Source organism: Xyrauchen texanus, chromosome 17, assembly GCF_025860055.1.
Source record: "Xyrauchen texanus isolate HMW12.3.18 chromosome 17, RBS_HiC_50CHRs, whole genome shotgun sequence".
Taxonomy (NCBI): Eukaryota; Metazoa; Chordata; class Actinopteri; order Cypriniformes; family Catostomidae; genus Xyrauchen; species Xyrauchen texanus.
Genome location: NC_068292.1, coordinates 32,668,682 through 32,682,219, shown reverse-complemented (window position 1 = coordinate 32,682,219; position 13,538 = coordinate 32,668,682). Strand labels below are relative to the sequence as shown.

Genomic DNA, 13,538 nt, shown 5'->3' with positions numbered 1-13,538 from the left:
TAGTACTAAACTTTTGTGCATAACTTGTCCTGTTTGTACTATGGATATGTTGAGGAGAGGTGTGCTATTTCTTTTCTAAGCAATTGAATTTGATTAGACACCTGGTGTGTGAAGAAATAGCCAAAAAACTAATCCCAAAGCATGGCCGTTTTTTATTTGTCCAGTAAACAACCACCTAACAACCACGTAGAAATCACCCCAAGCACCCTAGCAACCACATTGCAACATGCTTTAAAACCACTCAAAACGACAATGCCCTGTAACCACCCACAACACTCTAGCATAATGTTGGCACAGGCAAGCACCACTCATATTTACATTTCTTCATGTAAAAATATGTTGTTTTGAAATGTAAATGCTTTGCAGTTACAGTACAGTTCACACAAAAAGTACCATGATATAATTATGGTTTGTATGGACATGTTACAAGATACTTTCATGTTTTTGGATATGTATAATGCTAATTCCATGATTTTTTTGGATATGTACCATGGTAATACAATCACAGTTGGAGTCTTGATCTTGTGGTTTGGGGCACAAGACCTCTTTAGACCATATAAAAGTGGTCTTGGTCTAGATCTGGGTCTCGTTACTCAGTGTTTTGTCCTTGATCTCTACACTTAAAGTCTTGGTCTGGATCTGGGTCTCGGCTTATGGTCTTAAGCCATATTTGGATGGCAGTTATTTTACATGGGGACGTGAGGTAATTCCAGTATTTTCAAGGGGTAGTCAGTGATTTTATTGCCATCCGAATCCGAAATGTCATTGTTTTTCTCCCACCTCCCGCGAGAAAATTCTTGTCCAAATTACCTACTGTTTTTTGACAAACACCAAGGTCATGTGGTAATTTAACTGTCATCCAAATCTTTGAGTTTACAATTCAAAAGCCATTTTGGAAATCCTTTTCGGAAATCTGTATGTTTGCACTGCCCGTGTTAACAGCTCTTGCGGTAATGGACAGTTGTTAAAGTTGGAGGATTGTGTAACAGAAATGTTTGAAATAAGTGAGTGGGAACTCTTAAGTAGAAGGGAAAGAAAAAGGTTTAATTTCGACCTCCACTTTTTAAAAACTGACAGATAATTCAAAATGATGTCCGTCATTTTGATAGATAAAACATAAGAAATCCATTTTTACCATTGTTCCTCAAACTATCTTTACTGTCCTTAATATGTGCAGCTTCTATATATCCTTGCATGCGCTTATGAGAGAGCATGCCAGCGGCGCAACTGAGGTGATGCAGGTGACGAAACGTGTACCCCCATTGACAGATTTATTTGGCTGTCTGGTCCCTACAGTTTCTTGATAGGTTTAATTACTCTTCGCAAGAATTTTGGCTTGCTCCGTATGTGAAAATGTACACTGTCTGCAGCGCTTTGCAGCGGAGTTCCCTCATGTTTTAACATTTTTATTTTCATTTTAGCTTAATTCCAAACATATTTAAATGCAAATACAGAGGACAGAGTTTGCGGATTGATAGATTTTCCATATAACATGCAACTGCAATTATGTGATCGACAAAAAGTCTCGCTCGTCCCACATGATTTAATTGTCATTCTAACCAAATGCATACATTTTGTCACAGAGGATCCATGAAAATGTAATTTAACTGACGTCACCCTGAGAAAAAATTGCCTTCCGAATAGGGCTTTAGTCAAGACCAGATTATCAGTGCACTAAGAACGCACATCGCATCGCAATTACGACTTCCGACCTTTGTGGACTTGGAGGCAGCAAAGCACTTAAAGAGAAGTTACAATCCTATTTATCTGTAGTGTGAAATTGGCTAACAAGTCTTCTCTACTAATTCGGCTACAGGCACAGAAGCAGAAGTGTAAACAGGTAGGGATGATGGGCAAGTCATTGAAGAACAGGAGACAACAGACTTTTGCACAAGGTCTGAGAGACAATCACTCCACATTGGAGAATGTTAGCAGATGAGTCTCGGGGTGCCACTCATTCAAACTCCTTTAATTTTTCACTCTGGTTAGAGTAGCTCCTTGAAAGGACTTGAGTTCACCTTAATCAATGTCATAAGATGCTCATTTACAGACTTTTTCAGAACTCAAGTTTTTTTGACTGAAATGCCAGAGCTGTAGCAAAAGTTCTCAGCTTCCCTCTCACTTCTATTAGTGTTCTCCTACATTGGGAGTGCTAACTGTTTGTTTTTAGAGCCTGAGCTATTCAGGAGGCCTTTGTCTCCTCTCCAGTCACCACACAGTCTCTATCCAAAGAGGTGATGGTTGAAGGTGGGAGACTGGTAGTCAGAAATAGCAATCATTAATGATACAACACCCACAAACGAATAGTATGTTACTGTGAATAAGCTACTGATACACCCTTACACCCCTGATGGCAAACAGACAGGGCGCTTTGTAGCAAGCAGATTTGGAGTCTTGATCTTGTGGTCTTGGTCTCAAGACCTCTTGAGACCATATAGATCTCAGTGTCTTGGTCTGGATCTGGGTCTCAGCTTAAGGTCTTAGTCAAGACCGCAGTGTATTACCAGTGCACTAAATGCAATAATTAATTCGGCCACTGGTTGTTATGGCATCTTCACCATTACTGTGAATTTGAAAGTACTTCAAAATTATGACTAAAATTATAATTGAAGATTATTTCTGTATATAAAATTTATTAATATAAATGTAACCAAACACCAAACATGCTGGGAACTGTGTTCCTAAATTAGTTAATTGCTGTTCTATGCATCAGTAAATCAAGACAGTGACTAAATGGTCAACTTCACATATATTATAATCAATGAAGCTGCATGATAAATATCTTATTTACATAATTTCTACACCTTGTTGTTTATAATGAGAATATTCAGCAGCAGCAGAACTCAGTCTGTGAGCGTGCGCAAAGTGGATTTCTTCGGCGCCTGTGACTAAGTGTACGTTTTCACTGGTGCATTTTGAGTGAAAGTGAGCGAGCATTTTAAATTAATTACTATGGAAGTTAAGGGCTACGCTCGTGAGGTGCACTGTAGGATTGACAGCGGTGCGGAGAAATCGTTTAGGGTGGTCGAGAGCCAATCACTGTGAGCTGTAACATCTGTCATAAGTGCCTAAAATATGCCTTTAATGCTGAAATTTCTGCTGGATTCAGTGTTTTAATCACATCATCATGTACAGTGCATCTGGAAAGTATTCACAGAGCTTTGTAATTTTGTACACATTTTGTAATGTTACAGCCTTATTTCAAAATGTATAAAATTCATTATTTTGCTCAAAATTCTACAAACAATACCCCATAATGACAATGTGAAAGAAGTTTGTTTGAAATCTTTGCATATTTATAAAAAATTAAAAAATCACATGTACATTAAGTATTCACAACCTTTGCCATGACACTCAAAATTGAGCTCAGTTGCATCCTGTTTCCACTGATCATCCTTGAGATGTTTCTACAACTTGATTGGAGTCCACCTGTGGTAAATTCAGTTGATTGGACATGATTTGGAAAGGCACACACCTGTCTATATAAGGTCCCACAGTTAACAGTGCATGTCAGAGCACAAACCAAGCCATGAAGTCCAAGGAATTGTCTGTAGACCTCCGAGACAGGATTGTATCGAGGCACAGATCTGGGGAAGGGTAAATTTTTTGCAGCATTGAAGGTCCCAGTGAGCACAGTTGCCTCCATCATCCGTAAATGGATGTTTGGAACCACCAGGACTCTTCCTAGAGCTAACCGCCTGGCCAAACTGAGCGATCGGGGGAGAAGGGCCTTAGTCAGGGAGGTGACCAAGAACCCGATAGTCACTCAGACAGAGCTCCAGCGTTTCTCTGTGGAGAGAGGAGAACCTTCCAGAAGAACAACCATCTCTGCAGCACTCCACCAATCTGGCCTGTATGGTAGAGTGGCCAGGCGGAAGCCACTCCTCAGTAAAAGGCACATGACAGCCCACCTGGAGTTTGCCAAAAGGCACCTGAAGGACTCTCAGACCATGAGAAACAAAATTCTCAGGTCTGATGAACTCTTTGGCCTGAATGGCAAATGTCATGTCTGGAGGAAACCAGGCACCGCTCATCACCTGGCCAATACCATCCCTAAAGTGAAGCATGGTGGTGGCAGCATCATGCTGTGGGGATGTTTTTCAGCGGCTGGAACTGGGAGACTAGTCCGGATCGAGGGAAAGATGAATGCAGCAATGTACAGAAACATCCTTGATGAAAACCTGCTCCAGAGCACTCTGGACCTCAGAACGGGGTGAAGATTCATCATCCAACAGGACAACGACCCTAAGCACACAGCCAAGATAACAAAGGAGTGGCTTCGGGACAACTCTGTGAATGTCCTTGAGTGGCCCAGCCAGAGCCCAGACTTGAACCCTATTGAACATCTCTGGAGAGATCTGAACATGGCTGTGCACCGACGCTCCCCATCCAACCTGATGGAGCTTGAGAGGTCCTGCAAAGTAGAATGTGAGAAACTGCCCAAAAATAGGTGTGCCAAGCTTGTAGCATCATACACAAAAAGACTTGAAGCTGTAATTGGTGCCAAAGGTACTTCAACAAAGTATTGAGCAAAAACTGTGAATACTTATTATGTACATATGATTTATTTATTTTTTTAATTTGCAAATATTTAATATTCTTTCACGTTGTCATTATGGGGTATTGTTTGTAGAATTTTGTGGAAAATGAGTGTAATCCATTTTAGAATAAGGCTGTAACATAACAAAATGTGGAAAAAGTGAAGCACTGTGAATACTTTCCAGATGCACTGTATATTTCTGATTTCAAACATCGTCAGTGTCAAATGATGTTTGCACGCATTCAATGTGGCATTACTTTGGCTGGGTAAGCAAAAGTCTAATAAATGAACAATGTTTATGCATTGCGGGCATTCGAAAATTAAGCTGGCATCTTTCCAACTATAATCGCACATTTAAAAGATGATATTATGGATTGTATTCTGAAAACAATGATAGACTAAACGCACTGGCTTTGCATATTACAAACACGCGCCCAAAGCGATGGAGTTTTTCTGCGCCAGTGGATATGTAAACGCCTCTGATAGGCTGTTGCATTCATACTCTCAACAGACATGTCTGTGATTTTGAAAAATAAACACTGTTATTTTGTTATATTAATAACGCATTTGAAACACATTTATTTAATAAAGTTTATTTACTTTTTTATATACACTTTTCTTTTACTAATTTTCTTGGGGAAAACCTGAAACAAAAAGGTGGTAAAGTTTGATTATTGACTTAATCCTTGTTCAGTTAAGTAAAATAAATGAAAAGGTGTTAAAACATAACTGTTGAATATTATAAATTCTTTCAGGAAGTCTTGCAGACTTAAGTGAGATTTAAGATGACATATATTTGATGAATATAAAACAGAAAAGTAATGTCTCTCTTTGGCGTAGGCCCCGTCTGGTGGTCCGAAGAAGTTGTACTCTGAACCGTCATATCCTGCAGGAGATAGGAGGCAGGGGCGAGGAGCCTACCCCCATGCAGGACGGGACACAACTGATGGGTGGTGGGGTGGTGGAGGTTGCCGTGTTAGCACACTGAAACAGCAATGTGATAGATTGTGAGCAGACTTATAAAGCAACGGCTTACATGTAATTGGCTGGGAATTACCCAGCTAATGGTGCGATGATATACAGCAGCTAGTCTTCTTGCTAGAACTATGCTGCGCTTACATTGATTGGTTCATTGAAATGTACAGGTCTGGATCTGGGACTTGAAGGGTCTAGTCTTGGTCTGGATCAAGTCAAATCAAGTGGTTTTTAATGTAGTTCAACCATATACAGTTAGTACCGTACACAGTGAAATGAGACAACGTTCCTCCAGGACCATGGTGCTACATAAAACATCATAGGACAAACACAGAACCACATGAGACCACACAGACTAAATAACATACCTATATAAAGTGCACATGCAAATGTGTGCAAAAAGTACAGGACAGTACAATAAATTACTAAAAATGAACAGGACAATAGGCACTGTGCGAGACGCCGACCAGTACACAGTAGTGCAAAAAGATGACAGTTTCTAAAAATGCCAAATGTAAACATAACATACTATGAGATAATGTTCTATGGACATAGCAGTTATTGAGGTAGCAGCCAGGTATAAAGTGACAATAATTAAAGTGCAACTTAGGACACGTGTGTGTGTGTGTGTCAGTCCGGTCTCTGAGTATTGAGTAGTCTGATGACTTGGTGGAAGAAGCTGTTACACAGTCTGGCCGTGAGGGCCCGAATGGTTCGGTACCTCTTTCCAGACGGCAGGAGGGCACTGCATCCACAATGCTGGTTGCTTTGCTGATGCAGTGTTTTTTGTAAATGTCTTTGGTGGAGGGAAGAGAGACCCCTATGATCTTCTCAGCTGTCCTCAGTATCCTCTGCAGGGCTTTGCGGTCCGAAACGGTGCAAGTCCCAAACCAGGCAGTGATGCAGCTGCTCAGGATGCTCTCAATAGTCCCTCTATAGAATGTGATGAGGATGGGGGGTGGGAGATGTGCTTTCCTCAGCCTTCAAAGAAAGTAGAGATGCTGCTGGGCTTTCTTGCTAATAGAGCTGGTGTTGAGGGACCAGGTGGGGTTCTTCGCCAGGTGAACGCCAAGGAATTTAGTGCTCTTGACGATCTCCACAGAGGAGCCATCGATGTTCAGCGGAGAGCGGTCACTCTGTACTCTCCAAAAGTCAACAACCATCTCTTTTGTTTTGTCCACATTCAGAGACAGGTTGTTATCGCTACACCAGTCCGTTAGCCGCTGCACCTCCTCTCTGTATGCTGACTCACCGTTCTTGCTGATGAGACCCACCATGGTCTTGTTATCGGCGAACTTAATGATGTGGTTCGAGCTGTGCATTGCTGCACAGTCGTGAGTCAGCAGAGTGAACATCAGTGGACTGAGCACACAGCCTTGGGGGGCCCCCAGTGCTCAGTGTGGTGGTGGTGGAGATGCTGTTCCCGATCTGGACAGACTGAGGTCTTCCAGATCCAGTTGCAGAGGGAGGTGTCCAGGTCCAGTAGGTTCAGCTTTCCAATCAGGTGCTGAGGAATGATTGTGTTGAATGCTGAGCTGAAGTCTATGAACAGCATTCGAACGTATGTGTCTTTTTTATCTAGGTGGGTGAGAGCCAGATGGAGAGCGTCATCTGTTGAACCATTGGGATGACACGCAAACTGCAGTGGGTCTAGTGAGGGGGGCAGCTTAATGAGCCTCTCGAAGCACTTCATGATGATGAGTGTGAGTGCGACGGGGCGGTAGTCATTGAGGCAGGACACTGAAGACTAGTCATTGAGGCAGGACACTGAAGACTTCTTTGGCATTCGTATGGATCTGGGTCTCGAGGGGTTTAGTCTGGGTCTGGGTCTCGAGGGGTATAGTCTGGGTCTCGATGGGTCTAGTCTGAGTCTTGGAGGGTTTGGTCTTGACTACACCTCTAAATACAATAGTGTTCTACCCTAGTACCATGTAAATACCTTGATTTATGAATATGGTAATAATTCAGTACGATTGTATACTGTATATCACTCTAACATCGTACTACCAAAATACATTATTTGTAATGGAAGTACAATACAGTACAGTTACCTAGTTACATTTACATTTACATTTATGCATTTGGCAGACGCTTTTATCCAAAGCGACTTACAGTGCACTTATTACAGGGACAATCCCCCCGGAGCAACCTGGAGTTAAGTGCCTTGCTCAAGGGCCCAACAGTGGCATCTTGGTGGTGCTGGGGCTTGAACCACCGACCTTCTGGTCAGTAACCCTGAGCCTCAACCACTGAGCCACCACTGCCCACCACTGTATTAATGTCTACCACAAAAGGATTGAAATAGTAGTAATGTTTAGATTTTTGTTACTTCCTTGCTTTGTTGCCCACGTGTTTCAGCATTTTCAAACCACCTCTATTTCTTCTCCGACATAATTCTCTTTCATTTTCCTCTTCACGCCAGCATGAGGCCCCTTCAGTGCTACAGAGACAGGGTCTGCTGCTGACAGAGTCCTCTTAACGGCCTGTCCCTGCCCTTGTGTGAAATTGTGGCTCTATTATGAACACAAAAAACACTTTCCCTTTCTACGATAAAAGCTGAGAACTGCTGGGATAAATGGATGATGGCCTGGGTCTGACAGTAGATCTAACTGTTTGTATAACAGTAATAGCCATGCAGAAATAAACTGAGTTTACTGTACAGTAGGGCTCCCTACGTATGGTTTGTCAGTTTAATAGCTTTTGGTGCTGTAAAGCTAGGAGACTTTAAAAAAAAAAAAAACAAATAGACTTAGCTTGAAATTATTAAAAGCTATTGTAGACCTCCTGTGTTTTATTAACCAAGTTTGTTTGTTTTGGCTTGTTTTACAGGTGAAATGCTGTAAGTATTGGCCGGATGAGTCTGAGATGTATGGAGACATAAAGATTACACTGCTGAAGACGGAAACTCTGGCAGAGTACACAGTGCGAACTTTCGCCCTGGAGCGGGTACAAGACACTTTCTCTCTGTTTCTCCTTAAGTCCTTTCTCAATGAACTTATTTCTTATTTTATTTCCATTTTAATGGTAGTGATAGCAGAGGCAAGAAAATAAACTGTGGTGTGGGGAATCATAATGCGAGCCAGACTTGATATTTCATCTCCCACATGAGCAACATAGCTTAATGTGCTGGAGCATGGGCTCTAACTTGGATCTATCTAGGCCAAGGATCCAACGCACTCCCATTCTCACAGCAGGATCTATACGATATGCTTTCCATTTAAATGATATAATCTGTTATTTACAGGATAATAAACAGTGAACAAATGTACTAAATAGGTCTTTTATCACCATAAAGGGGTTTGTTTTAAAATAATGACTAACTGGCTGTTCACTATCCTGCTATTACACGCTACTTACCACTTCTAACCAAATATACAAATAAATGGACATTAAATATTTGAGTTATTTTATTTTGCATGAAGAACGAGCACGCAGTGTGAAACAAGAGGCACAGCTAAGGTGGAAATCAGTTGCCTGAGACATCGGCCATTATACAAATATATTTTACTGCTGATTAGCATCAAGTATTCCAGAGAGCCGTGTAATAAACAATCATTTACCGTGGGATATGGCCGTGCATTGGTATGATGCTAACAGATTCGGATAGAAGACATTGTGTGTGTGTGTGTGTGTGTGTGTGTGTGTGTGTGTGTGTGTGTGTGTGTGTGTGTGTGTGTGTGTGTGTGTGTGTGTGTGTGTGTGTTGCGTATGTGTATGTTAGGTGAGAATTTGTACTGACAGTCCTTTAAATTAAATGGAGAGAAGCGCTTGAAACCCAGCGGAGACCCACCGAGCTGTCTGTTCAAGAATTAGAGCTGCCTCATCTCAAAACGCTTAATGTGGGGCACATTAAATAAAACATAATTCTGTCCCTCTCTCTCCCTCACTCTCTTTCACATTGTCTCTCCCTCACTCTGACTCTTTCTTTTACTCTCTGAGTCAATGGCACGAAGCAAGGGCTAAATGTGGGTGTATTTACTGAAATTAGCTCGATTTAACCTCCTCCTCCTCCTCTCCCCCCTCTCCTCTTATCTTCCTCTTTTCTGGTCTTTGGAGGCACAGCTCTGTCGACAGCCTTTAATGTGAGTTTTGTGTTTGCTGCAGCCCTGTCAATCAAATACAGGGCTGTGGGTGAAATGATGTGTTTGTGTTCACTTGTGTTTATGAGACTGTGGGACAGGCTTCTCCCTGTCACCATTGGGCAGGCTTGCCACTGAAGCATTCCTCCTGTGTATTCAAATAGCGAGCAAATAGGGCGCGGCTGACAGTTTCGTTTTTGCACTTCAAAATATTTTTTACACTCTCTTATCACATCCTTCTGCTTACTTTTAAAAGTGGCTAGAGAGAAAAATAGGAATTCTCTAAGTACCCTGTTGAGTTAACATAAACACCATTCAGTATACAGCAACACCATGAAGCTCTGAGTAATGTTTGTTTCTCTGTCGCTTTTGCTAATATCAGAGTTGAGTTTCTCATGGTGTCTCATTTAGCCATGAGGAAAAACTATTTTCTTCTAATCCAGTGGCTCTCAACTGAGTTTGCTTCAGGTACAATTGTACAAAAGTAAACAAAAATGTAATTATACTGTCCCAAATTTGGAAATTAATTGATACCTACATGAACTTCATTGGCCCAAATATAATTGTCTTAATGTCTCTAAAATTTCTGTTGTTTTTCATGCTCTAAGTCAACAACATTAGTCAACATGTCCTGTCTTATCCCTCTCTTAAAATAAATAAAAGTGAAAAATAAAATTAAAAACAGGATCTTGTAGGCAATATGGGTCAATATCTGTTTACAGTCTGGCTGTGTACAGGATTCAGTTTCACATGCTGCCTTCGATATATCTGGACATTAATTTGATACCTAAAACTGTGATAAATTGTGTTTGTCTTTCAGAGGGGCTACTCCGCCAAGCATGAAGTGTGCCAGTTTCACTTTACTTCATGGCCTGAGCACGGTGTCCCGTACCATGCCACGGGTCTGCTAGCCTTCATTCGTCGTGTCAAAACTTCCACCCCACCTGATGCTGGACCTGTTGTCGTTCACTGCAGGTACAGAGCTTCTGATTCAACCTGAAACACTTTTAAAGGCACTCTGCATGTCACAGCGGGGGAACTACACTTATAATTCACTATGCATGAAACATTTTAGTACTTAATCCCACTAACCACATACTCAGTCTTTATTATTACTATTATCCACATTTTAGAATAATAGTAGTCATCAAACATGAAATATCACTAATGGGAATAGGGAATTAACAGCTGTAATAACACATTAACAATTCTTGCTTCATTCTGAGTCGGGCATGACCAAATTAATGACTTGTGGGTCAGTAAGTTATTTACTAAAAAGATGTGGCTGATAAGAGTCATTCATTCAGTAGATAGCACTATATGTTTTGCTGTGTACTAAAATGCTCATAACAGTAATTTCTTCGGAAAATTGGGCTACACTGGTTATACTGTATGTCTTGTGCAGCACAGTAGATTCAAAATAACCAGTTCATAAGAGTAATTTATTCAGAAACCAGACGACACTGGTCACGCTGCATTTCATGCTGTAGATCAAAAATTACCGGCTCATAAGAGTCATTCATTCAGGAATAAGACTACACTGGTAACGCTGTATGTTTCACACTGTAGATTCAAAATAACAAGCTCATGAGAGTCATTCGTTCAGGAATCAGACTACACTGGTCAAGCTGTATGTTTTGTGCTGCTGGTTGAATAGCGGTGTTGCAGTGCTATTGAAAGTTGCAGGAAACACTGTTTGGGTATTTTAGTATGGTGTTCCATCCATAAGAGCGAAAGAATGCACGTTCCAAAACAATTCATGTAAGTCATGTACATCATTCTGTTCTGTAATTTATTTTAATTTTATTACAAATGGAACCAGTTCTTAAAATTAACCAGTTCTCATTTCCAAAGCCTATTGTCTTCAGTTGTGGTCAGAGTTTGCAGTTGCCTCAAAACTTGACCAACTTGTCTGTAGACCATCAAAGAAAAACCACTTGCTTTTTCCCACACAATAATTTTTGATGAACCTCTTGCTATCTGTCTTTTATCTCATTTTCTCTCTCTCTCCATCTCACTTCCATTTTAGTGTTGGGGCGGGCCGAACAGGCTGCTATATTGTGCTGGATGTAATGCTTGACATGGCAGAGTGTGAAGGAGTGGTGGACATCTACAACTGCGTGAAGACCCTCTGCTCACGGCGCATCAACATGATTCAGACAGAGGTACACGCACACACACACATTTACTCATGATTCACTGTACCCAAATATGGCAGTATGCTTAGTAAATGACACAACTTGCATTTGCATAGTCATAAGCTCAGTAGGTGTTTGTATGAATATTCAGGATGTTTAGCCTTGGAATGCAGTGAAAAGTGTGTTGAAAGGTGTGAATGCAATAATCACCTTGGTTGCATCTGCTCACATCTGTGGAGGCATGTGCTTTCACTTAAATATTCCGATATTTGCATATCCAAACTTTATTATGTAAATCCCACAGTTTTTTCACTGTTTATAATATTAGTCATTATTAACTAGATACTTCAATTCAATCCATCCCGTGAGTGTTTGTTTATTTAGAGCTATGTAGACTTGCTCACTCTGTGCACTTTGAAACGTGTGATGAATTACTCTAGTAAATTGTTTGTCTTTCTGCTCCATTGTAAACATTAGCATAGAGTCATTTACTCTATTTACTATATTCTTTCTCTCTTTTTCATTCTACTCATTCCTTTCTGAGCTGTTCTCTTTTCTATCTCTGTCTGTATCCATGTTTTATCGCTGCCACTCTATCTTTCTTTCCCCATCCCCAAATTTGTTCTCTTTATCTGTAGGAGCAGTACATATTTATTCACGATGCCATTCTGGAGGCATGCCTGTGTGGGGAGACGGCTATCCCGGTAAACGAGTTCACCCTCGCTTATAAAGAGATGCTTCGGGTGGATTCTCAGAGCAACTCCTCACAGCTTCGAGAAGAGTTTCAGGTCTCTACCTCTCCTGCCTTTAAAGACCCTAGATGTTTTGTGGTTTTCAGCCCATTTCTTTTATTTTTTAGGTAGTATTAGCTAGTGTACTCCTAAAATGTATTAAAAAAAAATAGAAAGCAAGTTACAGTCTTTCTTTTCCAGAAAATTGACAAAAATATTGATGATAATCATTTCCTATGAAGGAGCATATAGAAAGTTGTCGTATACCATGTCAGTGCTGTTTTAGTATGTGTTTTGCTGTGACAAATCAGAGGCTATTGATTATTTAAAAGACAAGGCCTTATGTCTCGCCCCAACTTCCTGTTTCAATAGAAAATACATCAACACAGGACAGAAAATTGTGTTCACCTATTTAATTGGGTCTTTAATGGTAACTTAAAATAGTGCTATTGTGATGCCTTTATAGTATTCACATGTCAACTCTAACAGTCATGTAATTTTTAACCTCCTGAGACCCCCTGGTGACTGCTGTGTACGTTTTCCATTTCCCATTTTGATTTGTAACTAATAGCACCTAATAAACAAGCCAAAAAATGTAATACAATTCTAGAGCAATTCCTAACAATGTATGTCCACATATGTGGACAGCAATATTAAGCAAATTTTAAGTTATTTCAAGCTATATAAAGCAAATTTTCGTCAAATAGTTTATGTCCAGGAGTGTTGGTAATTCATGTTTTTGAGACGTTATGGGCATTACAGCTGATTTTATATAAAGCTGAATAAATAATTCTGATTAAAAGTAATGGTCAGCATTATCAAATCACTGCCAACCATGTTAATATAAGATTTTGCATATAAAATTCTGAATCTATGAGCTCAATATCATTATCTGATGTCTGCCAAACATGTTGAGTGGTCCAAACATCATCTGCAGCATGAAACAAATTTTTTTACCATATGTTAGATGCAAATGCACTAGGCTGCATAGGAAAGTATAAGATACTCCCTTGCTCCCTAATTAGTGTATAACTTAACCTCCAGTGTGCTGTCTGTCTTCACTGGTCGCAGAACA

General features: G+C 40.5%; 1 protein-coding gene across 7 annotated transcripts in view; it reads left to right on the top strand.

The window, feature by feature from the left end:
* Positions 1-13,538, top strand: part of ptprub (protein tyrosine phosphatase receptor type Ub) — a 309,428-nt gene that overhangs the window by 276,509 nt on the left and 19,381 nt on the right. For all 7 annotated transcript variants that reach the window (XM_052147302.1, XM_052147305.1, XM_052147303.1 and 4 more), the window contains 4 exons: positions 8,345-8,461; positions 10,415-10,569; positions 11,624-11,759; positions 12,371-12,520. In XM_052147302.1, the coding sequence (XP_052003262.1) occupies positions 8,345-8,461; positions 10,415-10,569; positions 11,624-11,759; positions 12,371-12,520 (558 nt within the window). The remainder of the gene's footprint in view (positions 1-8,344; positions 8,462-10,414; positions 10,570-11,623; positions 11,760-12,370; positions 12,521-13,538) is intronic.